General features: G+C 34.9%; 1 protein-coding gene across 1 annotated transcript in view; it reads right to left on the bottom strand.

Annotated features, from left to right (window-relative positions):
• Window positions 1–11,741: 11,741 nt before the first annotated feature.
• The window catches only part of LOC129227020 (glucosidase 2 subunit beta-like), a 46,546-nt gene continuing 31,351 nt past the window's right edge, over window positions 11,742–26,936 (bottom strand). The window contains exons 15-16 of the mRNA XM_054861651.1: window positions 14,204–14,303; window positions 11,742–12,864 (exon numbers count right to left, since the gene is read on the bottom strand). Of these exons, the coding sequence (XP_054717626.1) occupies window positions 12,712–12,864; window positions 14,204–14,303 (253 nt within the window). The 3' untranslated portion in view covers window positions 11,742–12,711. The remainder of the gene's footprint in view (window positions 12,865–14,203; window positions 14,304–26,936) is intronic.

The following is a 26,936-nucleotide window of genomic DNA, read 5'->3' as shown; positions in this document are numbered from 1 at the left end:
AATAGGAAAAAGTAGGAAAAATAGGAACTCTTCGGGGTCTGATTCTTGCATTACGACGCTATCAGGTTAGGTTTGTACTAACTACAGTTTTTATATAAAACGTTTGTCTTTAATAAGTAAATCAATCTTAATGAAGTTGAAATTGTAAAATATATTACAAACAAATTGCACCAGTGAAAGAAGAACACTCAAAATCAACTGCTTTCGCTGCAAAGACATTTAAAAATTTTATAGTAATTTTATAAAGCGTATTTGTAATGAATTGACAAAGGGTCCTTTTCTCCGTAATGGAAATATAATTTAAAGAAGAATTAACAATATATTCTTTTTTTCAAAAGCAATACCTTTGTACCACTTTAATTGTAGCCTATTATATTTCGAAATTTATCATTTAACACCAAGATTGCAGCATAATTCAAAAAATTAAATAGTTATTAAAACATATTAAACTTATCTCAAAAGGAATGGTCTTGTCGTTGATTGAAGACACAGAGCTAAAGTACGTTCACGAGCACGAGTGAATCAAAACAGCGAATGACGAACGTTCTTCGTTCTTCCTCCAAAAAAAGAAAAGGAAAAAATTCCCGCCTTTTCCAAATGACTTATTTAACTAAATACGTCATAAAACTATCTTGTTATTACGGGTTGGTTTCTGGTGGGAAAGCGGGAAACTTTGCAAAAAGTAAAGAAAGAAAACACAGCTGTGCCCGGCGTGTGAAAACGACTTCAATATGTGGACCCCCCACAGATCTGTCTCTTCTCCCTTCAGCATTCTAGATAAGGAAAGGCAATAGAATTGTTCGTCAAGAAAAGTGACCATTCCAAGGTCGAGTTTTACACCCCATGTTGTAAATCCTGCTGCCTGATCCCCTTATTTATTTAGATAAACACCGACTCGGGCATAAAATCGCACAAATGACGACTGGTATATTTTGAGGGACTGATATAATACTGACACAAAAATGACGACTAGTTATCATTTGTTTGGGAAGGGTTGTTTGTAGAGAGGGCCTCAGCCCTCTCTACCCCCTTTCGACACTTCCTAACTATATGACAATTCCAATTATAGCAAATATCATCATGTGTATATCAATAGTGCTTTTTTAAAACAAGATGCATACTCTTTATTCAGACGAAGCCGACTAGTAAGTGGTCAAAGAACTACTTGGAACGGGAAAAGTTCTTCTAGGAAGCAGATCCGGATCTATAATTTTTGGGGCCCCCCTGCAAAAACTTTGTGGGGGCACTCCCAGAGGCCAGCAGTGTACATTCGTACCGTTAATAAGAACTTAGTGCTAGTTTTTTTATTTTTTTTCCTAATTTCTTGGGACGTTGGGCCCTTTCAGGCCGTGTCCCCCCCCCCCTGCACTGCGGGGTTTGCGGGTACGCAGATCCGGGCCTGCTAGCAAGACTAACTGTGCATTTTATCAGAATAATTTTGTCGAGGATTTACAAACACAGTTTTATGCTGAAATTGTGGGAAGAAAGAGGAAAATCCAAACTCCAGGGAAAATCCAAACAAAGGTACCTAAAGCCAGGGTCCCCTAAGTCTTAGGGGGCCCTATTGGAAGCAATCAGCCCGCACCTAAAATTCATGATTAAATGTCAATTTTCATGAGTTTTGAGCATTTTCCACTCAAAACTATGGCTGTCAGCGGAAAATCCTCAAAACAAAAAATTTTGGTTTTGAGGATAGTGCACTTCGCAGCTCCGAGGCCCCCTGCTTTTTTGGAGGCCCCAGCTATCGCCTCATGCGCCTATGCGGTGATCCGCCACTGCACACGACCTTGAACAAAAAAGCGGGAACTCTCCGATCTCAGAAAAAGTGATGGCAAGGGGGAGCACGAAATCTGCTGCTTGTTTTGATGAAGCATTCCGGAGGAAAGAAACAAATATATTTTGAAATTTGCACCTTGTACGTACAAAAAAACATACTTTTTTTTTCTAATGTCCCAATTTTCTCTTCTGGAAAAAATCCAAAAAAAAAGGCACCTGAAGCATCGGGCCCCTTTAGACGCAGGGGGGCCCTATTGGGAGCAGTCAGCCCGCGTCTAAAATCCATGACTAATAACTGTCGATTCCACGACTTTTGAGCATTTTCCACTCAAAATTATGACTTTCTATTGCGAATCCTCTAAAAAAAACATTTTTTTTCTCCTGGAAAGATCCAAATAAACGCACTTGAAACCTGGGGCCCCTTTAGAGGCAGGGGCCCCTATTGGGAGCAGTCAGCCCGCGCCTAAAATCCATGATTAACTGGGCGATGCCATGAGTTTTGAGTATTTCCCACTCAAAACTATAACTTTCTGTTGCAAATTCTTTAAACAAACAATTTTTTCTCCTGGAAAAAATCCAAACAAAGGCACCTAAAGCCAGGGGCCCCCATAGACACGGCCCTATTGGGAGCAATCAGCCCGCGCCTAAAACCCATGACTAACTGTCAATTTCCATGAGTTTTGAGCATTTTGTACAAAAAACTATGACTTTCCATGGCAAATCCTAAAACAAAAAAAAATTTTGGCTTTGAGTATGTGACACATCGCGGCTCGGAGGCCCCCTGCTTAGCTGGAGGCCCCAGCTAGCGGCTCATGCGCCTATGCGATGATCCGCCACTGAACTTCAAAGAGAATGCTTTTAAAAAAAGTTCTGTACACAAATTTAAACATTAAAGCTAATTTTAAGTCAAATATGCACAATTTTTCATTTATTTTTTCTCCGATGGGAGGGGTTTAACCCCTAAAACCCTCCCCTTGGACACGACTCTGGTAAAAATACATTCGGAAAACAGCAAGGGGGTCCTCTCGTAGAAACTTGATGTCAAAACCGCCGGGACGTTATGGTGGTAACGTTAGGTGTAGTGATTGCAAAACCAAATACCGGTTTTTCGAGCAATTTTGCAAATTCATAATAGGGCAGTTCTCAAAAGGTGGGAGCAAACACAGACCTCAACTTTGAAACTTCAACACCAAATAACTTTCATTTTAATTAACTCAAAAATTTTTGAGTTAAGTTATAATACTGTATAGAGACAAGAATTGACATAAATTATGGAAAAAATGCTCTTCAAATGCCCTTAAAAAAATATTTTCTTTGCTAAAAGTCACAATTTTGGACAAACCAAAACGTTAACTGAGCAAATGTACCATTAAAAAAAAATTTATTTTTTAATTATTTCCATACGTTTAAAAAAAATTAAAGGTATGAATCTTACACTGAATAATTTTTTGTTAATATTTTACACAAATAAAAAAAGTAAAGACGGATTATTTACTTTGTAAACGATTTTAGAAAAAAGTAAGTTTGAAATTTGATTCATGTCCAAAAGTTACGATCTTTACAATGCTTTCATTTGAGAACTAAGTATATGATGTTTTCGTTTTAAAGGTATTTATCGATCCTCAGAATCAATTTTTAATTGTTTAAAGTGTTTTCATAAGCTTTTATGTAGTATCTTAGAAGAAAAATAATTTTTCTTAAACATACATGTGAGATGTCCAAATGGCGTTACGATCTTGACGCCGATAATTCTGTCCGTTTATTCATAATTTTTGATGATCCACTGTCTTCTAACCTCAATAAAAAAGGTTATTATAATGTTACCTTCTTTAATCCATTGGTATTTTGCATAATTAATACGTTACACATTGAACAATACATAAATTACAGTAGAAACATGGCTGGTTATGATCGTAACGAAAGCCATTTTGCGCTGAAATCGCCAAGCAAAACCGCGGTATTCCAGTTTGACAAATTAGTCCAGTCAATGAACACATTGTAGCGTGCATGGAATATGCGATAATTTTTGACTTCAGAATATTGTTAGGGGCAGTTAGTAAGTAAACATACTAAAAGTCCCCGACCCTGGGGGGTGAGCTAAAGGTGGGAGGGAGAGAGGAAGAAAACTTTGGGTTTTTCGAAAAAATGTCGAAAGCGGTGCCAAAAATGCGTTTAAAATAAAAATTCAAGCTAAATAAACTTTCTATGACACTGTTTCTACACATATTTGCCAAATTTCCAATAATTTTCTAGGTATATGTTATGAAAAATCGATGATTTTCGGAAAAATTCTCTCTTTTTGTCAAGCATTTGCTCCTTGTGCCTCCCAGGATCAGTATTCATGAAACTTGTCAACAACAGACTTGTAGAGCTTCAAATTTCCTTCAATTTGATATGCTACTTTATTATATTTTATTCAACCAATCAAAAGTTACAGAATTTCAAACACGCACTTTCATGGCAAAAAATGGAACACTTGCCATTCACAAATTTCAAACTTACTCAAAATTATCGCGCACTTCCTCTTTCTTCAACGAATTCGACAATCCTGATGGACAATAAAGAAGTATTTGTGGATTAATGCAACACAAATGATGTTTAACGGTTGGGGCGCGGGGGGGGGGGGGGGGGGGGTCGTAAAATTGTGACAAGGGGGAGGAAAAGAGTAAGAAGTGTGACATCAAGCATTGTTTAATACGAATGTGTATATAAAAATTAGTTCATAAAAAGTACTTTGTGACAAATGGCGAGGGGTTCAAAAAATTAAATAAAAAAAAAAAAGTTTAACATCATTTATGGACATCCCTTGCCAAGAAATCGGACGAAGATTGCAGAACTGCGTATATGCAGTATGAATTGGTGGACTGAGACTGAGGACGTGCAGAAAGTCAGCAGTATACATACTGTTTAAGAAAATTGATAGCGACATTGATTTAATTTAATTTGAATTTGTTGTTACTGAGGATACCTAGTCTGCAAATCTGTTAGACAAAAAGAGAAGACTGTATAAACTATATGGACATCAACGTCAGTTAGAAAATGGAAACGACGGTTAAACAAAAAGGTTTCTGTCCAACTTTCATAATAACAGTCAGCTCAACAATTCCGCTAATGATGAAGATGTTGAAAAACAAGACAAATACGCTCCGAGCTTTAGGTGATGTTGATGTTGATATTGCGAAGACGGCTATCATCAGATGGCAAAATTCTTCGGTAGCTATTATTTGAGAGGAAGTCCTCCTGGTTATCCTCTTGATTGTTAAATCCCCAATTGATCACAACATTCTGCTGTCAATACATACCAGAAATCTAAAATCATACAACATGTATCTAAATCAACAGCTCTTCTTCCCGTGAACCCATTGAGATTGCTGAGGTCATATATATCTCTCATGGTATGGTTTTCTAGACACAGAAAAGTCCCTCAGTGAGTTCCGTTACAGATCATTTATCAAACTAGCAACAAACATCAAGACAGATTTACATTAACTTACCGACCTATAGCCGGGCTAAGTTAGAAATACATGAAATACACCGCCAACTCAGTTATTCCAGCCGAGGACTGCAGTTTCGTGCTTATTAGCACTCATCAGCCCGGCTTAGGAAGTGACTGAGCTGGCAGGCACTTCCTAAGCCGGGCTGATGACTGCTAATGAGCAGGAAACTGCAGTTCTTGGCTGGAATGAGTGAGTTGGCGGTGTATTTCATGTATCAAGACTAATCTCTCACTCTCCGTACCACCAAGTTAACCTGTAGCTAGGAACTTAATGGTGAAGTACCGGATTGTGGGTTTGGGAAAGGAAAAATGACCAACTCGTGCTGAAACTTTCGAAATCGGATGTTGCTCCTGACGGAATCTTGATGATTTTGACAGATTGCTTTTCTAAAATCAGCGTTAAACTACTCTGTCGCAAGCTTGAATTGCAAGGGCAGTTGCAACAACGGAATCAAAATATTTATCCAGGACTAAGGGGACGACGATAACATCAAACATTACCAATTTCTAAGAACAACTTTTCCACTGCTGGTGACATGACCCTTCCGCCTCAGAATAGAACCAAGATGTCACCTTAAAGATGATACTTTCATTTTCTAATTACTGTCAGTCCATATTCCATATAAATACTTTCAAAATATGATTAGCAATACTGTAATAAAAACTCTAATTACAAAAAGGTGCTGCTGGTCAGCTACATTTACCTTATTTCTATTATTAAAATTTTCATTATCATGCTATAGCGTCACATATTTCTTTCAATAAGAAAAACGAAATTGAGTAGAACTTCATAGTTTTTAATTGCTTGTTAGCTATGTGTCGCTGTGATTGGGCATAGGCTTCGTATTTCTTTGGTATCAGGTTTGAATCTGCAGTTCAAGTGTTTAGCCGGTGGATTTTCAAGACAAAAAAGCGTCAGAGTTCTTGTCACATGATTGCTGCACAAGATCCTTTGAGCGCCTGTTTGGCACAGACACTCTGAGACAAAAAGAACGAGATAAAAAATTTTTTTCGAAAAGTATTGGTTTTAAAAGAACGAGTACCTAATATAACTCTGAAAAAGTGACATATATGTATAAAAACAGTTTCACAATAAATTTTATTGACTTTTACTTTTATTCGGAACAAATTTTTCCTGCCATTTCAGAGATATAATCGAAAACTACAAAATTTGGCTCCCCCTTCCCACCTTTAAATCCTCTACCTCCCCCCCCCAGGGTCGGGGACTTTCAGTACATTTACTTATTAATTACTTCTAACAAATTTCTTACCAAGGAAGTGCTGGCTTTCTGCACTTCCACAGTCACTTTCCTTGAATACTGCAATTGGTATGAAGGTAATTCAAACTGCATATACGTAGTTCTGCAAATATTCGTCCAATTTCTTGGTGAGGGGATGTCCATAAATGATGTTACACATTTTTTTCAATTTTTTGACCCCCCTCGCCATTTGTCACACAGTACTTTTCATAAACTAATTTGTATATACACATTCGTATTAAAAATAAAGCTTGATATCACACTTCTTACTCTTTTCCTCCCCCTTGTATCAATTTTACGACCGCCCCCCCCCCCCACACCGTTTAACATCATTTGTGTTGCATTAATCCACAAATACTTCTTTATTGTCCATCAGGATTGTCGAATTCATTGAAGAAAGAGGAAGTGCGCGATAATTTCGAGTCAGTTTGAAATTTGTGAATGGCAAGTGTTCCATTTTTTGCCGTGAAAGTGCGTGTTTGAAATTCTGTTTTGATTGGTTGAATAAAATATAACAAAATAGCATATCAAATTGAAGGAAATTTAAAGCTCTACAAGTTTGTTGTGACAATTTTTATGAATACTTATCCTGGGAAGCACAAGGAGCAAATTTTTGACAAAAAGAGAGAATTTTTCAGAAAACCATCGATTTTTTTATAACATATACCTGGGAAATTATTAGAAATTTGGCAAATATGTGTAGAAACAGTATCATAGAAAGTTTATTTAGCTTGAATTTTTATTTTAAATGCATTTTTGGCACCGTTTTCGACATTTTTTCGAAAAACCCAAAATTTTCTTCCCTCCTCCCTCCTACCTTTAGCTCACCCCCCAGGGTCGGGGACTTTTAGTATGTTTAATTACTAACTACCCCTAACAATATTCTGAAGTCAAAAATTATCGCATATTCCATGCACGCTACACCCCTGTTTTGAGCACTCATTGACTGGACTATCTTGCTGCTTTCCTCGTCCAGTATTGCAATCCATCTGCTTTGAATTCCTTTCTATTGTCCCTCTTGTCAAAGTCTGAAACTTGTACCTTTCAGAATTTATCTACTCGTCCCCCACCATTTTTGAGGTGTCGTGCCTGGTCAAATCTCAAGTCAGATTCCAAAGTTCCTACAACAAACATTTCCAGATGTCTTCATTATTTTACTGAACATTTTCAATTGCAAAGAAATATTTCATCCAGTTTGCGCAGCTCAAAGCATCGTCGAAACCAGAGTTGCAAGAAAAAAAAAAAAAAAAAACTGTTGTAAAATCCGAAGCCATTTAACATTGAAATTATATGGCATAAGTTCGGAACTTTGAAAAAGTGACGTGACATCTAGAGTGTCGTGAAATCCGGGTGTCGGAATAACGAGGTTTGACTGTATTTAAATATAAAGTATTTTCTTAAAACTTTCGGTTTTGTCTAGAGTAAGTTTTAACCTCATAAGGGGGTGGGGGAGACTATAGCTCCCTTATCCTGTTAAATATATATGACTGGTTTTTTTGAAAGCAATAAATTTTCAGATAAAAAAACCCAGATCACAGAACGAAACTATTTCCTCCAAGCCTTTCTATACCATTGCAGATCACAATTAGATCTGCTTTTAAGTTTTGAAAAATAGAAAAAGGGGTTATAGTTTATCCTAGCCCCCCCCCCCCCACCCCTCTTCCATTAATACGCCACTACATATAGAGTGTGTATATGTATTTAAATATAATGAGCATTTAAATTCGCAAAAGTATTGCAATACTAGGGGGAGGGCGATAATCCCCTTAGCCCCCCCCCCCTTTCCCTTGGATCCGCTACTGCTTACATTTTCTAACATTAAAAACAGCAAACTAAAAACAATACAAAGATTTTGCAGGAGAAATGTAAAGTCAAAATGTTTTCCTTAAATTACTTTATTGGATGCAGAAATACATGTTTTAAATAAGATAAACAAACATGTGAGATAAATAAGTGGTCAAACAGATCAATAAATACAGTAACTTGACATTTATCTTAAAACTGATTGTCATTCATTCCAATGAGAGAAGAAAAAAAAAATCACACATCATATGTTAAAAACTTCTAAAAAATATCTATAATGTATGTTTAAAAATATGTTTCATCCAAACACTTAGTATGTAGGTGGAGGGTATTGCATATTTTTTATCTGTACTAAAAATAAATTTGTTTTACAAGCACTACAATAATCAGGTTCTATAGTTACTGCAAGGTCATGTTAAAACATTGAGTGATTCTAAGTGTATGGCTTAAGAATTCTTTTGTCTTCTGTTTAACAGTTTTCCCTTTCTGGAAATTTTATGAAGTTGTTTTGTCCCAAGAACAAGCTTCTAATTCGAAGCCCCTAAAATGCTGTTTGTAGGCTACATATGGGTGTATTAAGGGGCCAGTATACCAATGGATTTGTCACTTTTTCTAACCCCTTCCCCTTTCTGCACTACATTACACAAACATATTACAAAAAATGCTTTGATTTCAAACAAAGTGTGTGATGTCACACTTCACGCAACTCCCTCCTCCTCCTCAAAGTGTGACATCTCTTTCCCCATTTGTGGACAACCCCTATACTTAATACTTCTAAGATGTTTTTTTACTTTCAATTTTTTATTTCCTCAATCAAATTTTGTTTTAGTTTTCAAAGATTGGCTTACGTAAAACATATAAAGTGAAAAATTTATACAGAAACACTAGGTTTTTTGCTTCTATTACTAAGCATAACAAAATTTTACATTTAATTTCCGAAAAATCTTTAAATTAACATTTCATGCTTATTTACACAGCAAGTAATATTGTTTGTAATCTAAGAAGAACAAGTGCATTCTTGCTAACATTGCTAAGATTTTAAAAGAGCAAGTCTATAATTATTATTAATCAATAAAACTATGCTGAGTCACAAAGGTGTAAGTGAATAAAAGTTTAGATAATTCTAAACAACTACAATTGAGGCAGGGAGAAGCTAAGGGATGTGAGTGGAGATTTTCAAGTTTTGAGTAAAATGCGTTTAAAGATAGCGTTCTAGGTAGGCTTTCATTGATTTTTTTTATAAATCATGCTATACAGCAGCTGTCTCTTTCTCCAAAACAGAGAAGAGGTTCCTCTACTATTTGTATTGGTTTATCTCCAAATTATTAATTTTGCCACTTACATCCTTTTGCTTCTCACTGCCTCAATTATTATCATTAGTATTTTAAGATTAGAGTTCAACTGTAATTACTTTGAATAAAAGAGAGATGCCTATCCCCCAAAAGGAAATGGCGCACCCCACCTAAATGTTGCAAAAACCCCTTAAAAAATGAAAAAAAAAAAAATCCTTCCTCTAAAAAATTTCAATGGCGCAGTCTGAGCTATGCCCCCCCCCCACCCCAGGTGCACACCCCTTAATTAAGGTCTACTGAAAAGTACCTTCACTCCATTGGCAATAGTACTTGATACGATAAATTCTGAGGATAATATTTGAGTAAAAATATACCTACTTTCCTGTTTGTCACTAACATGAACACTAGCATTTGATAGAACAAATTCAATACATTATAAGACAGTTAAAAAGAAAAAAAAAGTGAATACTTCCTATTGCTCTTGCTAACCTGAAAATTGGCAATAATATTTATTTCACTGGAAAAATTCCCTACAAAACACAGTAATAAATATTTTAACTATGAATTTACTGCTACATTAATATTAGGAAAAAAAGCAACAGCACCCACCAATTAAAGTTCTTTATAATCACTATAAAATTGAATTGGGCATTTTTTTTAATGTGTTGGTGAATTTGTCACAATGGGACAAATAACAAAACTACATTTTTACATTTAAAGTTAGGGTCAATCACATAAAACCCTTTTCTGGAACATGCAGAACTTATATGTTTTTAGAGATGAGCTGGAAATTATAAAGCAGGGTTTCTCAACTTTTTGTAGACTATGGACTGGTAGAATTAGTGAAAACATTTCGTGGACTGTTGGTGTAGATTTTTAAAACCTAAAAGACTAGATATTAAAAATACTACGAAATAAGTTAATACACTAGCCTCTGCTTAATGTGATCACTTTGGGACACAATGACTTTGATAACTATAAACGATTCATATAACAATAAATGAATCACAAAATTATATAAAATTACTAACTTAAGCAACGCATACTAAATTTCAAAATTTTTTTGAAAAATTAATTTTTTATTCATGTATTGTGTCTTTCCATCAAAACATAAAATTTTACATTCTTCAGGAAAATAATGAGTTATTGAGTGTCTCCCAGTGTTCAGAAGCTCAATTATGAATTGCTAGCAATCAATATTTTTTAAAGTCATTGGAACAATGTTGTACTCCACGTTTCAACACCTCATAAAAGCACTTCTTAGGATTGACACCAAAAAAAAAAGGCATTCTTAATCTAACTCATAATTTCCGTCCTCCATCTTGTTTTTCTACTACAATCTAGAAAAAATCTGATCATTTTAATGTGGAAGCTACAGGGATATCAGTGGCGGCTTGTGCCTTAAAAAAGTGAGAGGGCCAGATCCATGGGTGCACTCCCCCCTCCCCCCGGATTTAAAAAATAAAAAATAATTTAAAAGAATATATTTTTTTTCAATATTTGAATTTTCTTAAAATAATTATTTGTGTATAAATTAAATTAAATCCATTTTAAACATAGGACAAGCTAAAAAATACTTAAATTACTAAATAAATCATGAAAGATATTAACCTCATGTTTATGCCCGCAGGGTGGTGCAATCCCCCCCGCATCCCCCTGACTTTCAAAAATAAAATTTAATTAATCAGATAGGGAAAAGCTAGAAAATGCATCACGTAGATTATTAATCTTGCGTTTATATTCAGTACGCTTCCCTTGCAGGTAAGGGGCTCTTTCACCAGTTTTTCACCGCACCTCATTAATTTTAATTTTCTAATGGATAAACTGCGGATTATACGCAGGAAACACGGTACAATTCGTTTTTTATTTCAAGCACGTACGCACAAAATAAATAAATAAAAAGTTATAAATTATTGTCTGAAAAAAAGTGAGGGGGACAGGGCCCCCTCCGGACCCTTGCACAAACCGCCACTGAGGGATATATTTATCTAAGACTTGAACTCTACATCACAAAGATTTTCAATCCCATTATAAATTTCTCGGTTAACTTTTTTTTTTACAAAATCTTGGGTAGAAGAAGTAGTTTCTGATCCTTTCAAATATGTTTGATGATTTTAAAATTGATGACATTAAACAATCTAATGATAACATAAAGTGATAATATACAATAGAGTATAGAAAAGAATACATGTAAAATAGAGAAAATCGAAACCGAGTAGTTTTGATAACAATAAGCAATTGATAACACAAATTCTGATCCTATTAAGCCGAGTCTACTGTAATATTATTTACCCTATCATTTATTTATAACAATATGCAAATATCAGGGCAAATAATAATTTTTCTTGATATCTCCAAACCTTTAAAAAATAATTAAGAAATAAAATAAAAACAACTAATAAGCCTACTCTAGTTTTAACAAATGTAACAAGTGTAAGTACACTATAATGTCACAAACCTTCTAAAACAAAAGTATGGATTCTTTATCCCAAAGTTTTGACAAACAAATTTCCACACAACTAATTTATGTGTTTTTCCAATCCGAAAACTTCTTTTTTTGCACAGGCTAAAATCTGAGGACTGATCAAAATTTTCTGAAGACTAGTGCCAAACCAATGGTTGAGAATTATTGTTCCAAACACGTTCATAGTTATAATTTGTGTAAATGTGGAAGGCTTGTCAACATATCACAAAAAACAAACATAAAGCTCTTATGAAGAAATTCAGTATTTCTCACAAAAATCTAGACCAGCATTTAAAAAATAAAAAAAGACATTTGTTACAATTTGAACAACAACATTACACCAACAAATGGACATATATTTGTAACAAATAACAACTGCTCAACATTTTATTATAGCAATATATTTAAACATTAATGAGTTTACAATATATATTTACTTTAAAAATAGACAGAACTGTTTAATCATTCATATCTAACACTTTAGGCACATGAACAAATATTTAAATTTTTGGAGACAACAGGAGTGAATGAAGAGCAGCAACAATAATTTAAAAAATGGAAAAGTGATCTGCAATAGCTCAGGGTAAATTGACTATCCATTTGAACATACTTTACTTGTAACTAAAGAAATACAACATCATCTTTCAGAACATCATTTATATAGTCTGGTATTTTTTTGCATGATGCTGGTGTGGTAAATTCAAATACATAAGTACATGGCGAGGATTCAATAACTGAAGTCACTTTATTTTCAGTTCCACATTTAAGATTCACCTATAAAAGTAAAAAGGTAAAAAAGAGGGGATCAACAAGAAACTGGTTGAAACATTCTATATTATATGCAAAAATAAACAGAACACGGACATACAAACTACGAATATGAATGAAACATTTCCCAACTTAGATCGTACCGCCGAACTCAATGCTTATTAATTCGAACAAGTTCAAAATGAATTACTGCTAAGACAAACTACACTTAAATTTGCTATAATTAACGAGCAAAACACTGGGGCATGGGGCCAGACCCATTTTTTCAAGAGGGCAAAGAGTATTTAATCAATGCAAATTATACAGGAAAATTGGTGACTTTAAAAACACACACAGAAGTTATAAGCATTATTATTATTTTTATTTTAGAACAGAAGCCCTGTAGAGGAGATGTAACAATTTTAATATTCATATTGAGATGCTAAAATAAAAGGAATAATTTGTTAAATGAATACTTTATTTATTTGAGTTAGTTTCCTGTCCAATGTACATTACTTTTAATTTATGCAAGACAAAATGATAAGTTATAGTTCAGAAATGAAATTATAGAAAATGATACACAGTTATAAGTCTTGTCTTGCACACTGGCAATAGTAGATTAGTATTAATGCTTCAAATTTCCATTACATCAGCTGCTATATGCTCAAAAAGCAAAGTCCTCACAAAGTAGTCCTTCAAATAGCGGACAAAACTTCAAGTCCTCTGACTTCCTCTGATCGAAGTACTGCTGCATGTGTGTGCATGTATGTGTGTTTTTTTTATGCTCCAAAAATTCCTTAATATCCAGAATTTTCTAAGATACATCAAAAATTGGTGGCTCTAAGATTGTTAAGTGAATAAACAGGGTAATATACATACCCTATACTGAATTCTTCTGACGCTCATGTAAAACAGTTAAAATTTTAAATCCTTTCTCAAAGCCCCATTAACTTATAAAGGCTTTGCATGTTTTATCATGGCCTGGTAATATTACAAAAAAAGTTTTTCATAGCAAAGAGGGTGCTGTAAAAGTACGTAGAAAGATAAGAAAGAAAGAAAAAAGAAATGGGATTGGTTAAAATATAGTCTGTCAAATTACACATGGGGGATTAAGTTAATTCATTGTATACCTCTAAAAGGAAGGAATTTCCACAGCAATAAAATTACAGATTCATTTTAAAGATACAGATGCTTTAAATTTCCATAATTTATATGGTTTTTATTAAAATTTGAATTTGCTTCAGCAGGTTAAATGTATTCCAGAGTTATTACAATTCAATTTTTAATAAAAATGTACTAACTTAAAATAATATTTCTTTTTCTTTCATGACAACTTTATATAGTTAGAAATTCATTTAACCTGTACCTGAGAGGAACGAGTTGGCCCATTCCAGCAAGAAGCTCCCCGAGAATACTTCATTTGTTGGTGAGGGTCATCATCTGGACCACTCCACATGTCCCAAAGCCTGATGAAATAAATTACATCTTGAGGAATAACGTTTAAGAAGTTCTTTTAACAATGACCAAAGTAAAGTACAGGAAATTTATAACAGTAACTTTGAACAAGGTGAATTATAAAAAGCTGATGCGCAACACAGCATTACCATGCTAGATTTCTGTGAACTTAATTTTTTGGTTACATCACTAATGCTCAAGCTCAATTCTCAGCACAAAAAAATGAGATTAAATAGAGATTTGTTTTAATCATTAAGATACTTAAAACATATATCAATGTAGTAAGTTTAAAAGTTTTAATTCTACAGCTATTTCCCTCCTTCTATCCAAATGTATAATAAAATCATCTTGAGTAATTTCATCATATAGTTCACAAGTGTTGAATATGTAGAGGACTTATTATTTTTGCATATTCAGTCGAATTTGCATGTAATTTTACTTTATCCTGGAAAGATTAGCCACCGAGCGTGTGGCAACAGCAAAAACATTTATTTATAAGCGAGTCGCTTATTTGCTAGATTCTGTCTTCTACTTGCATTCCTGCTAGTTGCAGGATGTACGACGTCTATGTTTTTAAATTGTAAATAAAAGAGTTTTATTTTATACTCAGGTATTTTTCATATGTTCGCGGCCAATCGACCTCACGACAGTGGTGACCTATTACAGGACTGAATGCGGACAACCAACGTGAGTGATTTTACGTTTTGTTTGTCTTGGTTACTAGTAGTAAAATGACTGAATCCAAAGTAGAGACTAGCGTTGATAGGATTGGTATGAAAATATCAATTTTTTCACCATTGAATGTGAAACTGTATTTTGCTCAATTAGAAGCAACTTTTTCGATAGCAAATATAACTACTGAGCAAACGAAATATAGCCATTTAATTGCTTCCATTGATTCTGAATATTTAACTTATGTTTCGGAAATAGTTTATTCGCCGCCAGTGGAAAATCCGTATACTAAGTTAAAAGAAAAATTAATTGAACAGTTTGAGCATTCTGAAAATAAGAAAATTAAAACCTTGTTACAAGACTTAACTCTAGGGGATAAAAAACCTTCACAGCTTTTGCATGATAAGCGGGAATTAAGTAACCATAAACTAGATGATAGTTTTTTGAAAAATTTATGGTTAAGTCACCTTTCTTCAAATGTGCAGGCTATTCTCGCAATTAGTGCTGAAGGTTTATCGCAGTTAGCTCTTATGGCTCATAAAATTTCTGAGGTAGTGACTCTTCCGTCAGTATCGGTAGTGAGTTCCCCTTCCTCGCAAGCTGAAAATTCTAGAATTTCTCGTTTGGAAAGCCTAATTGATGGTTTTACTGAGCAGGTTCAGAAATTATCTGTTTGCAGATCCCGGAGTAAAATTCGGAGGTTTTCTAAATCGCGGTCAAGAAGTAAAAGTTTTAATCATAACTCAGGTAGTTCTGAAAATTGTTGCTGGTACCATAAGACTTTTTCGGAGAATGCAACAAAATGTAGACCCCCTTGTAGTTATAATCAGAAAAAAAACGAGTAAAGCTGTCGGTTGATGCGGCGTCAACCGTACAGAAATATTTAAATCGCCGACTTTTCATAAATGACGTAAATACAGGTTCAAGTTTTCTAATTGATATGGGTAGTGATGTCAGCTGCGTGCCTCGATTTCATTTTAAAAGTCATAAAGAAAGCAATCTTGTTCTTTCCGCTGCGAATAATTCAAATACTAAGACTTACGGCACAAACTTGCTAGCTGTAGATTTTGGGTTACGAAGGAAATTTACATGGCATTTTATAGTTGCAGATGTCAGTAAACCGATAATTGGTGCTGATTTTTTGGAAAACTATGCCTTAATTGTTGACATTAAACGAAAATCTCTTATTGACCCACTTACATCGCTAACCTCAAATGGTCGTACTTTAAAATCTTCGATACCGGCAATAAAAAGTATTTCTGGCAGTTCTAAATTTCATAAAGTGTTGCATGACTTTAAAATTATTACTCAGCCTGCTGCTGGGTTTCAAAGTGAAATAAAGCATAATACATTGCATTATATTCAAACAACTGGTCCCCCGGTGCAAGCGCGAGCGCGTCGTTTACAACCAGCTCAACTTAAAATTGCGAAAAAGGAATTTGAGTACATGTTAGAGCACGGCATTTGCAGACCTTCTCGTAGCAATTGGTCCAGCCCTCTACATATGGTTCCAAAAAAGTCGGGGACTGGCACCAACTGGGGATTATAGAATGTTGAATAAAATAACGCGTCAGGATAGATACCCTGTTCCGTATTTAAAAGATTTTGCACAGCAACTTCATGGTGCAAAAATATTTTCTAAACTTGATTTGTTAAAAGCGTACCACCATATCCCTGTAAATCCGGAAGACGTATGCAAAACTGCTATTATAACTCCGTTCGGATTATTCGAATTTCCGTACATGAATTTCGGATTATCGGGGGCCAGTCAGACATTCATGCAATTTATGCACGAAGTGATGCGTGGCCTTAATTTCTGCTTTGTATACTTAGATGATGTTTTGGTTGCTAGTGCAGATCAAAAAGAACATGAAAAACACCTTAAAATTCTTTTTCAACGCTTTAAAGATTACGGGATTAAAATTAATGTTGCAAAATGCGTATTTGGGGTATCACAGGTAGATTTTCTTGGGCATTCAATAAATGAATCTGGTTTCAAACCTTTACTGGATCGTGTCAAAGCAATTTCAGAATTTAAATTGCCAAAAACAGTAAAGAGTTTGCGAGCTTTTCTTGGAATGTTGAATTTTTATCATAGTTTCTTGCCAAAAATTGCAGGAATACAAATTTCTTTGAATGAATATTTAAAAGGGAAAATAAGAAAGCTAAAACTGAAATTAGTTTATCAGAAGAAGCGATTGCAGCTTTTAACAAATGTAAGGAATTGTTAGCTAGTGCTACGCTTTTGCATTACCCGTCAATAGATGCAAAATTAGCATTAATAACAGATTGTAGTGATTTTGCAATGGGTGCAGCTCTGCATGAGGTAACTCCCGAAGGTCTCAAACCGTTAGGTTTCTTTTCGCGTAAAATAATTTCAACGCAACAAAAGTATTCAACCTATGATCGGGAACTATTAGCGGTATATTGTGCAATAATACATTTCAGATATATGTCAGAAGCGTGCCCATTTGTGATCTATACAGATCACAAACCTCTCACTTTTGCGTTTAGTCAGAAAAACGAATCAAAAGCTTCCCCCCGGCATTTACGCCAACTTGATTTCATTTCACAATTTTCTACAGACATTCGTTTCATCGAGGGAAAAGAAAATATCGTGGCAGATACGCTTTCACGAATCGAAGAAATTTCCATCCCCTCTACTGTTGATATGGAATCGTTAGCGAACGCACAGTTGGATGATCCGGAGCTTTTAAAAAAATTGAATGACGCAAGTAAAAGCCTATCGCTGCGAATTAAAAAATTTTCGGTTCCGAATTCGGATAAATTTTTACTTTGTGATATTTCAACTTCAAACATTCGACCTATTGTTCCTGACTCTTTTCATAAAAAAGTATTTGATTCGTATCATAATTTGTCCCACCCTGGTATACGCGCTACGACAAAATTAATAACTGCAAAATATGTTTGGCTAGGTATGAAAGCAGACATAAAATTATATTGTCAGGCTTGTTTAGTATGTCAGCGAACTAAGGTTCACCGGCATACAAAATCCCCATATGGTAACTTCCCGCTTCCTGACGGAAAATTCAAACATATTCATGTCGATTTGATAGGGCCATTATCAATTTGTCGGGGTTATACTTATTGCATGACAATTGTTGATCGCTTTACGCGCTGGCCGGAGGTTACTCCGATAGCTGATATATCCGCAGAAACTGTAGCTAAAGCTATATATTTTTCTTGGATTGCTCGTTTCGGTGTTCCTCCTTCAGTCATTTCTAGTGACCAGGGCAGACAATTTGAATCTTCGCTATTTAAATCAATTTATTATGCAAATTTGTTCGGAATTAAATTGAGTAGAACGTCAGCTTATAATCCGAAATGCAATGGCATGTTCGAAAGACTGCACCGTCCATTAAAACAAGCTATTAGTTGTGTTTCAAGTGCGGCATGGGTAGATGCCCTACCCTCAGTGCTTCTCGGATTGAGAACGGTCTACAGGGAAGATTTAGCGTCTTCAGTCACCGAGCTCGTCTACGGTGAGACACTTCGTCACACTAATCTGTGTTCACTTTAAACTGAATTAAATCTGATAGACTATATCTGAAATATTTATGTACAATTACGATCAGCTTTTTACATAAAATGATACACACTTTTTGGTTGATTACGTGAAAATAAAGAACCAAGACTAAATAAATACCAATAAGCAATAATTTAATACCAAGTCATTAGATTCCAATTTAGCTTTAGTTAAAATCCTGAAAAACAATCTTTTTTGTTCAACTCTGTTTCTCTTAAAGAAATCCAAACAATCTTAATTTAACATGTTCTTTTAATGATACAAACTGTATTTCAAAAATAGAAACAGGAAGGGAAAAGAAAGTTTATCACAATTCGAAAACTCACCCGTGTGACGGGAAAAAGTCCAACAAAATAAACATAATTAGTCGCACATCTTAAATGTACCAAAACATGAGGCTGGTGAATGATAAACTTACACTACAATCAATAAACATAACTAAAGAAACAACTTTCATATGCTGAAAAGAGTTAAGAACGTTGAATGTAAGAAATAAAAAAAGGACAGACGATAAAATATAAGCTATGTCCGAATAGAGCAACCTATTTTAAACTAATTTAAAATGAAATTCTAGATGGAAACGTTATTTTAAGATTTGGACAGCAGCCAAAAAAATCTCTTTTAAAACAATTGTTAGAATTTTACTTGCTCACCCATATGCGAAATGGCAACAGGAAAGAAATAAAAATTCCTGAATAACGTTATGTTAATTAACGTTTTTATTAATATCTCCGCTAATTAACGTCGCACAATTACGAGATTGGTCGTATTGTTTTCTTTGGAAAATTTCGAATTGATCGGTATCTCGTTTGACTCTTGATTCGCAGCGGTTCTTGAGAAGATCGATCTTCAGACAGACAGACGGACGCGAACAGATTTTAATATTATAGTGGATAAAGACATAGTGAGTAGCAGAAATTTTTCTTTCTGCTAAAGGCAAAAAAAAGTCCCCATGAAGAATCGAAATTAAGAATATTTTAAACAATTTACTGTAGATGCCGAGCATTATATTAAATCACTAAAAACTAGCGATGGAAAATTAGTTATAGTATGTCCGAGAAAAACTGGATTTTTAGGTTCCCTAATTTCTATGAAAAGTGTGCTGGGAACATATGAAAAGTATGTAGGTGCCCGAATTCCAGTTCTAAACTGCGTAATGACTTATAAGCTTACTCAGGATCACCTTGAAACTTTTTTCAGTGCGATCAGGTTGTGAGGGGGGATTCAACAATAACCGTCGGACAATTTCGAAGTGCGAAAAAAAAGATTATTCATTCATACAGAAATTAAAGAGTCGCTTTTGATCATAAATATGCTCTGGAGCAATGGCGGATACAAAGGGGGGGGGGGGGGGGGGGGGGGGGGGGGGGGGGTCATGACCATAGATCTTAAAAAGGGATAGATAGGCCTTGATCGATCCCAGTCGAGGCCTTGATCGATTCCAGTTCTTCAAATTGCGCTGATTTTGACAACCTTCAAATGCTAAGATTAAATTTGAAGCGTAACAAAAATGCTTTGAAAGAAAGCCTTTTCTTCAGATTCCTTTGAAGACGATTAGGAAAATTCAGAAATCATCTCAATTAACATGACGCAGTATATTAATGATGTTTCTGATTACGCTGGATTTTTTGTCCGCAAGTGCACTCTGTTATGAACTGCGACGACTGCAACGCAGTCTCAACTACAACAAACCAAAAAATAGGCCTAATAAAATTTAAGAATTTTGGGACACATTCAAGTATGATAACTTAGATTGCAGCCATTGAAATATGTACATTCGTGAAGAACAACTGAGAGAGAATGTGAAAAAGTTTTGGGAGTAAAACACAAAAATATAATGTTACTCATGAGACCACAAGAGTTATCAGAAAAATTTCGAATTCCGTTTTTCTAAGATTAAATAAGCATATGTTGGAATCAGAAGTAGCAGATTTTCTCGTTAACAAGTTTATAAAATCAATCGTTACTAAATATTTAAGCGTTAGAATGTATCGCGCAGTCAATTCAAATAATGAAAATAATTCACAAAGACCAATAAGTAGGAAAGTAACAAAATTAATATTGTTAAGGGACAATAATCACTAGTTTTCTTCACCCTCGAGTTTAAATTGTCAAAATTATCATATTCTATGGAACGAAAAAAAAAAGAAAAATTGAAGAGGGGGCAGAAGTCAAATGACCATTCATGTAGTTTATAATTGCAAATGAATTTATTTTCTGAGTACTTCAAAAAAAAAAAAAAAAACACTGAAGTTGCTTAAAAATTAGGAACAAACCAAAGTTATTTGTTTGGCTAATGTAGTGCTAGTGCGAAACGCATGCGAATATTAGAATATTATTTAATCGAGTTAATTGATATCCGATACTATTTACATTTGTATTTCTAATTGTGGTTTATGGTTTTAGATAGGGTTTTATGTTAAATTGTTGCACTGGCTTCAAAAGTTGTGGGAAGAAGCACGCTTTAAAACTATTTATCTGTATTTGAAAAATTTGATTGAAATAAAAGAAAATTTATAAGGTCAATTTTTGTTTAAGATTTTTGAAGACGTCTATTTCTACTCAGTATTTAAAGCACTTGAAAAAAAGTTTAAATAGCTTGTGCGCCTGCTTCAAAAGTTATGATGGGAAAATATCTAACGGACTATTCCATGAAAAAGCTGTCATTTTGTCCCGCATTTCATTAAAAAGTAATACCTTAAAAAGGTAACAAAGAACATTTTTTGCAAAAGTACAACAAATACATTTGCGATTTCTTAATGAAAAAAAAATGAAAGGGGGTTTAACCCATGCTTAAAGCATTTAACCCATGGGTTAAATGCTTTAATTTCCCTTAATTGTGCAAATGATCGCAGCGCAAAGTGAGTCTCTTCGATAAGGGAAACAGTTTCTTGTGAGGGGTGTCCCTTGATCACGTGATGTGTTAGCATAAAATATTTTATTTTATTTAGTTTTTATTCTCGGTCCACAGCCGATAATTTAAAGAAAATAATTTAAAGTTAAGTGTACCTACTTTAAGCCCAGTCTGGTAAAAGTAGAACCTGTCAACTAGTTGGTGCTAACACTTCAATCGACGATTCCCCCACGCCATAATTAATGGCGACTGTTTACTGAAACCATCGGAGATTGCATGTCTCGATGTGTCGATTCAGAAAAGTTGAGTTGTCACCTGATCGACTCGAATTAATTCCACTCGTTGACCGCACGTGCTATGGAGAGGAGTACGAAGATTCGCGGTAGTGGAATATGCAAATGAGTGATGGTCGAAGTAGAAGTTAGTGTGGTGACGTCATCGAGGCATGGAATCTCATTGGTTGATAAAACATATATATTGTGGTGAGTGGCAGCAAGCGAAGTCGCTCTCGTTTTTCTTCTTTCAACTATCCCCAGTGGTTGGTTCTGAAGGTGAAGCCTAGTCCGGCTCACGTGTAGGGGGGTTTTTCCCCGCGATGCTAGCGGGGGTTTTTGTGGTATGTGATGTTTAATATTCCAAGTCCTGGAATTAGTGAATCCAGGTGAAGAACCTGTTGTGTTGTGTCCGGCCAATTAAAATGTCGGGGATGTGAGTTCCATGTGTCTACCTGTGATGTTCACCGATCTACGAATTGTGTAATGGTGCTTTTCATTCGGACATTCCTGAAGTGTGATTCGGCGGACCTTTTGTGAGTTTTCTACCTGATCCTTCGGAGTGGCAAGTGACTGCATCGACATCTTGGTGACATTTTTCTTTATATTCTGGAACCACTTTTGTTATGATATTTTGGGGGTGTATTTTATGGGGATGTTATTCTAGTCATATTTAATAAATGTATTTTTCTGAAACATGTTTTTTGCTTGTCTCCAACTTGACATTACACGGCCAGTTAATGTTGGCTTAGTTTAAATATCTTAACTTCTGGATTTTAAACTTAACTTTAATTTATGCCAACAAAGTGGTAGCAGAGCTCGGTCGAATGTCATTTTGGTTGGAGACAAATTTGCAAAAGTTTTCAGAATAATGGAAAGGGACTATCGAAACATTAAGAAACTTAACTCCTGCAATTGGGCAACATGGTCGAAAAATATGAAAATGGTACTGATAGAAAGAGATTTATGGGAATTAACCCAAACAAAATTAGAAGAAGGTATTTCGGCAGAAATAAAGAAACGGAGGGGCCAAGCAGTGGCGATTATTTACCTCAACATAGAGGATGAGTTAAAACAACTAATAGATGATTTAGACGATCCATATGCTGTATGGACGTCATTGAAATTGAATTTTGAACCTCCGTCTTTAGCCCGTGTTGCCGGATTGTGGGAGGAGTTTTTTTCTAGCAGAATTAATGAAAAAGAAACTATTGGAATGTTCGCGGCTCGATTGAAGTGTTTGCTCCGACAGTTGGAGGAGAATGGCTATAAAATGGATGAGAAATTAAAGGGATTTCAACTAATACGTAGTTTAGATCAAAATTTTAGGGGAATAGTACAAAATATTTATAGATGGGATGAAAGTAAATTTAACTTTTCAAATGTTTTGGATGAACTTTTAGCAGAAGAGGGGAGATTAAAATTTTTAGGAAATGAAAATTTTGGAAATAGTAGTTCAAGTGTTAATGCTTTTTCAGTTCAGAATAAACACCAGACTGGGCGGAAAGTTGAAAATGTAAATAAATTTGAAACGAGAGTTTGCTTCACATGTGGGAAAAAGGGGCATATTTCGGCTCGGTGTTGGAGCAGAAAACCAACTAATCAAAATAAAGGTAATCGTAATTTTGTCAAACAAAGTAATCCCCCTAAGGCTGGAATGTTTTGCACCATCAGTAAAATATCAGGAGTGCAGGCCAACAACACAAATTTGAAGGAGGAAATACCAGTATTTTTACTGGATACAGGTGCCACGGCACATTTCTGTAAAGATAGGGACTTGTTTTGTGAATTGAGGCCTGTTAAAAATACAAAAATGGAAGTAGCTGTGGGCAATGTAAATAGTCAAGTCGAGGGGGTAGGGAAAATTGTTTTCGAAATTAAAACAGATGGTAAGCTAGTAACCATCACATTGAATGAGGTCTATTATGCTCCAACACTTAGACGAAATTTGCTTTCCGGATCCAGGATAGACAGTCTTGGTTTTTCATTAAGGTGGTATCCTGGTAAAATATGTATTTTTAATAATGATGGTATCAAACTTTTTTCTGCATTTTTAATTGATAAATTGTATTTTGTAAAACCCACTTCATTTTTAAGTAATCAAAGTAGTGACTCACCACCAAATGTAAATGTAACCGAGGTCAAAGGATTAGACCTGGAGTTGTGGCATGAACGGTTTTGCCATATTAATTATGACAGTATCTTGGAAACTGAAAAAAAGAACTGTGTCAAAGGACTTAATATAAAAAATAGAAACCGGCCAGATTGTGAGCCTTGTATTATTGCAAAGAAAAGAAGGTGTTCATTTAAGCCCACTCCAGGGATAAGGTCTAAAAGACAACTTGAGCTTCTTTTCATGGATCTAGCAGGGCCATTTCCGGTGGAGTCACTAGGGGGGAAAAGATATATTTTTTCCATAATTGATGATTTCTCAAGGAAGTCCACTATTTACTTTCTAAAATCAAAAGATGAAGCTTTTGGATATTTCCTTAGATACCAGAGGCATGTAGAGAGAGCCCTCAACAAGAAAATTTTGGCCATAAGGTCTGATAATGGGAGGGAATTCACAAATTCTAATTTTGAGACCCACTTAATTAAAGAAGGCATCAGCATAGAAAGAACCAACCCTTATACTCCCGAACAGAACGGGGTAGTAGAAAGATACAATTTGACATTAATGAATGGGGTTAGGGCAATGCTGAAAGACTCTGGACTAAAGGAAGAATTTTGGGCGGAAGCCGCCTTATGCTTTAATTATGTCAGGAATAGAACAGTCCTAAAAGAAAGGGGGAAAACCCCATTTGAGCTGTTCTGGGGAAACAAGCCTTCAGTAAGGCATTTCCGAAGGTTTGGATGTATTGCCTACAGAGGCATGCAAAAACAAAACCTAAAGAAATTTGACTCGAGAAGTAAGAAAGGCATAATGGTGGGCTACGCAACCCAAGCAAAAGGGTATAGGATTTGGGACCCAGAGCTAAAGAAAATTTTTGAAACTATTAATGTGGTCTTCAGGGAAAATTTAATTTGGGGGAAATCAAACTTGAATGGGAATGTAGACAATGATGATGATTATTCTTTTATTAAACCTATTAGTGAAGTTCTCTTAGATAAAGAGATAGATGAAAGAAAGGCTCCCACCCCTTGTGAGGAAATTGAATGGGTGAGGGATGCAGTAAAAAGAAAGACAGGGGACCGTACTGATATCTACTACTATGAAAAAGGAAATAAAACCAGGTTAAGGTCACCCAATGATGTAGAAAAATATTGTAAGAAGAATAACATTGTTTACAATCCTGAACTATTTGATTTCAAAAGTAAAAATGTGCCTTATAATCCTTTGTTTGATATTTTTAATTCCCCTAAGGAACAAATGGAACCCGAGCCAGAGGCAAATTTGTCAGAAGTGCTAATTCCCCAAAACTATAATCAATGCTTGAAAACCCCAGAAGTAAAACATTGGCAAGAAGCCATGTCAGAAGAAATGAAAGTGATTCAAGAAAGGGGGGTGTGGCAGTTAGTTCCCCAGCCAGTTGGTAAACCAGTACTTGGTAATAAGTGGGTCTATGACTTGAAGAGGAATGCTAAAGGGGAAATTGCCAGATTTAAAAGCAGATTGGTTGCGATGGGAAACAGGCAGGTGGCAGGAGAATCGTATTCTCAGGTTTTCTCCCCAGTTATCAATTTCTCCCTGATAAGAATGTTTTTCTCAATTCTGGTGATATTCCTGGGTTGGAGCCATTTTCAATTAGACGTAAAAAACGCATATCTTTATGCTGATTTGCATGAAGAAATCTATATGCGACAACCACAGGGTTTTGTAATCCCGGGAAAAGAAGACTGGGTATGCCGTCTAAAGAAATCGCTATATGGTCTCCATCAATCGGGGAGAAATTGGTACCTGGAAATTGATAGGGTTCTCCAAGGTCTAAATTTTTTGAAATTTAAATGTAGTAACTGTGTCTATACAAGAAACAGAAATGTGTTTTTATTGATGTATGTAGATGATATAATAATTTTTGGAAAAAATGAAATCATAATTCAGGAAACAATTCAGGATTTATCAAAACATTACGATATTAAAGAATTAGGGAGAACTAAAAAATTATTGGGGGTAGAATTTGAAGAAATCAATGGGGGAATTTTTATACACCAAAATTCTTATATTAAGACAGTTTGTGAAAATTTTGAAAAGTTTCAATACCCATACTCGACCCTCCCAATAGCGAAAGGTACAATTTTGTCTTTAGGTGATTGTCCAAAAACGGACCAAGAAATAAAAGAAATGGAGAAAGTACCTTATCGCAATTTATTGGGATGTTTGTCCTATATAGCAGGGAAAACTAGACCGGATATTGCATATACAGTTAATTTATTATCTCAATTTCAAGCAAATCCGGGTAAAAGACATTGGCAGTGTTTATTAAGACTTTTGGGTTATTTAAAATATACAAATTATTATAAATTAAGTCTATCTGCAATAAATGAAATTAAAATCAATGGTTTTTCTGACTCAGACTATGCTGCAAATAGGGACGATAGGATTTCGATGGGGGGAATTATTATTTACATTGACAGAGTACCTATTATCTGGCGAACATTTAAACAAAAGTGTGTTTCATTGTCCACCATGGAAGCTGAGTATATATCTTTGACAGAAGCAGCAAAAGAGGTGGTGTGGTTAAAAAGAATTTTAGAAGAAACATCACATTTTGAAATAGCTGGATATAAATTTAACGGGTCTGTAATTAATTGTGACAATATAGCTGCAATAGAATTTTCAAATTCCCCTATAGAAAATTCCAGAACAAAGCATATTGATGTCAGATATCATTTTTTGAGAAACTTAGTAGAGGAGAATACATTTGAATTAAAATATGTGAAAAGCGCAGAAAATCCTGCAGATACGTTTACCAAGCCTCTGACTCGGGGTACATTGAAAAAAATGTGCAAACTCATTTTTGGTAATTATGAAAATGTAAAAGTTTAATATTCAAATGTGTAAATTTTTTCAATGTTTTTCAAAAGTGTTTAAATTTTTTAATTGTTGTGTGAAATATGTCAGTTTTCATGTCGTTTTGAAGTGTATCGTGCTGTGTAACCGAGAAGGGGGGAATTTGTTAGCATAAAATATTTTATTTTATTTAGTTTTTATTCTCGGTCCACAGCCGATAATTTAAAGAAAATAATTTAAAGTTAAGTGTACCTACTTTAAGCCCAGTCTGGTAAAAGTAGAACCTGTCAACTAGTTGGTGCTAACACTTCAATCGACGATTCCCCCACGCCATAATTAATGGCGACT

This window comes from Uloborus diversus, chromosome 7 (genome assembly GCF_026930045.1).
Source record: "Uloborus diversus isolate 005 chromosome 7, Udiv.v.3.1, whole genome shotgun sequence".
Taxonomy (NCBI): domain Eukaryota; kingdom Metazoa; phylum Arthropoda; class Arachnida; order Araneae; family Uloboridae; genus Uloborus; species Uloborus diversus.
This window is presented reverse-complemented; position numbering and strand designations above follow the sequence as displayed.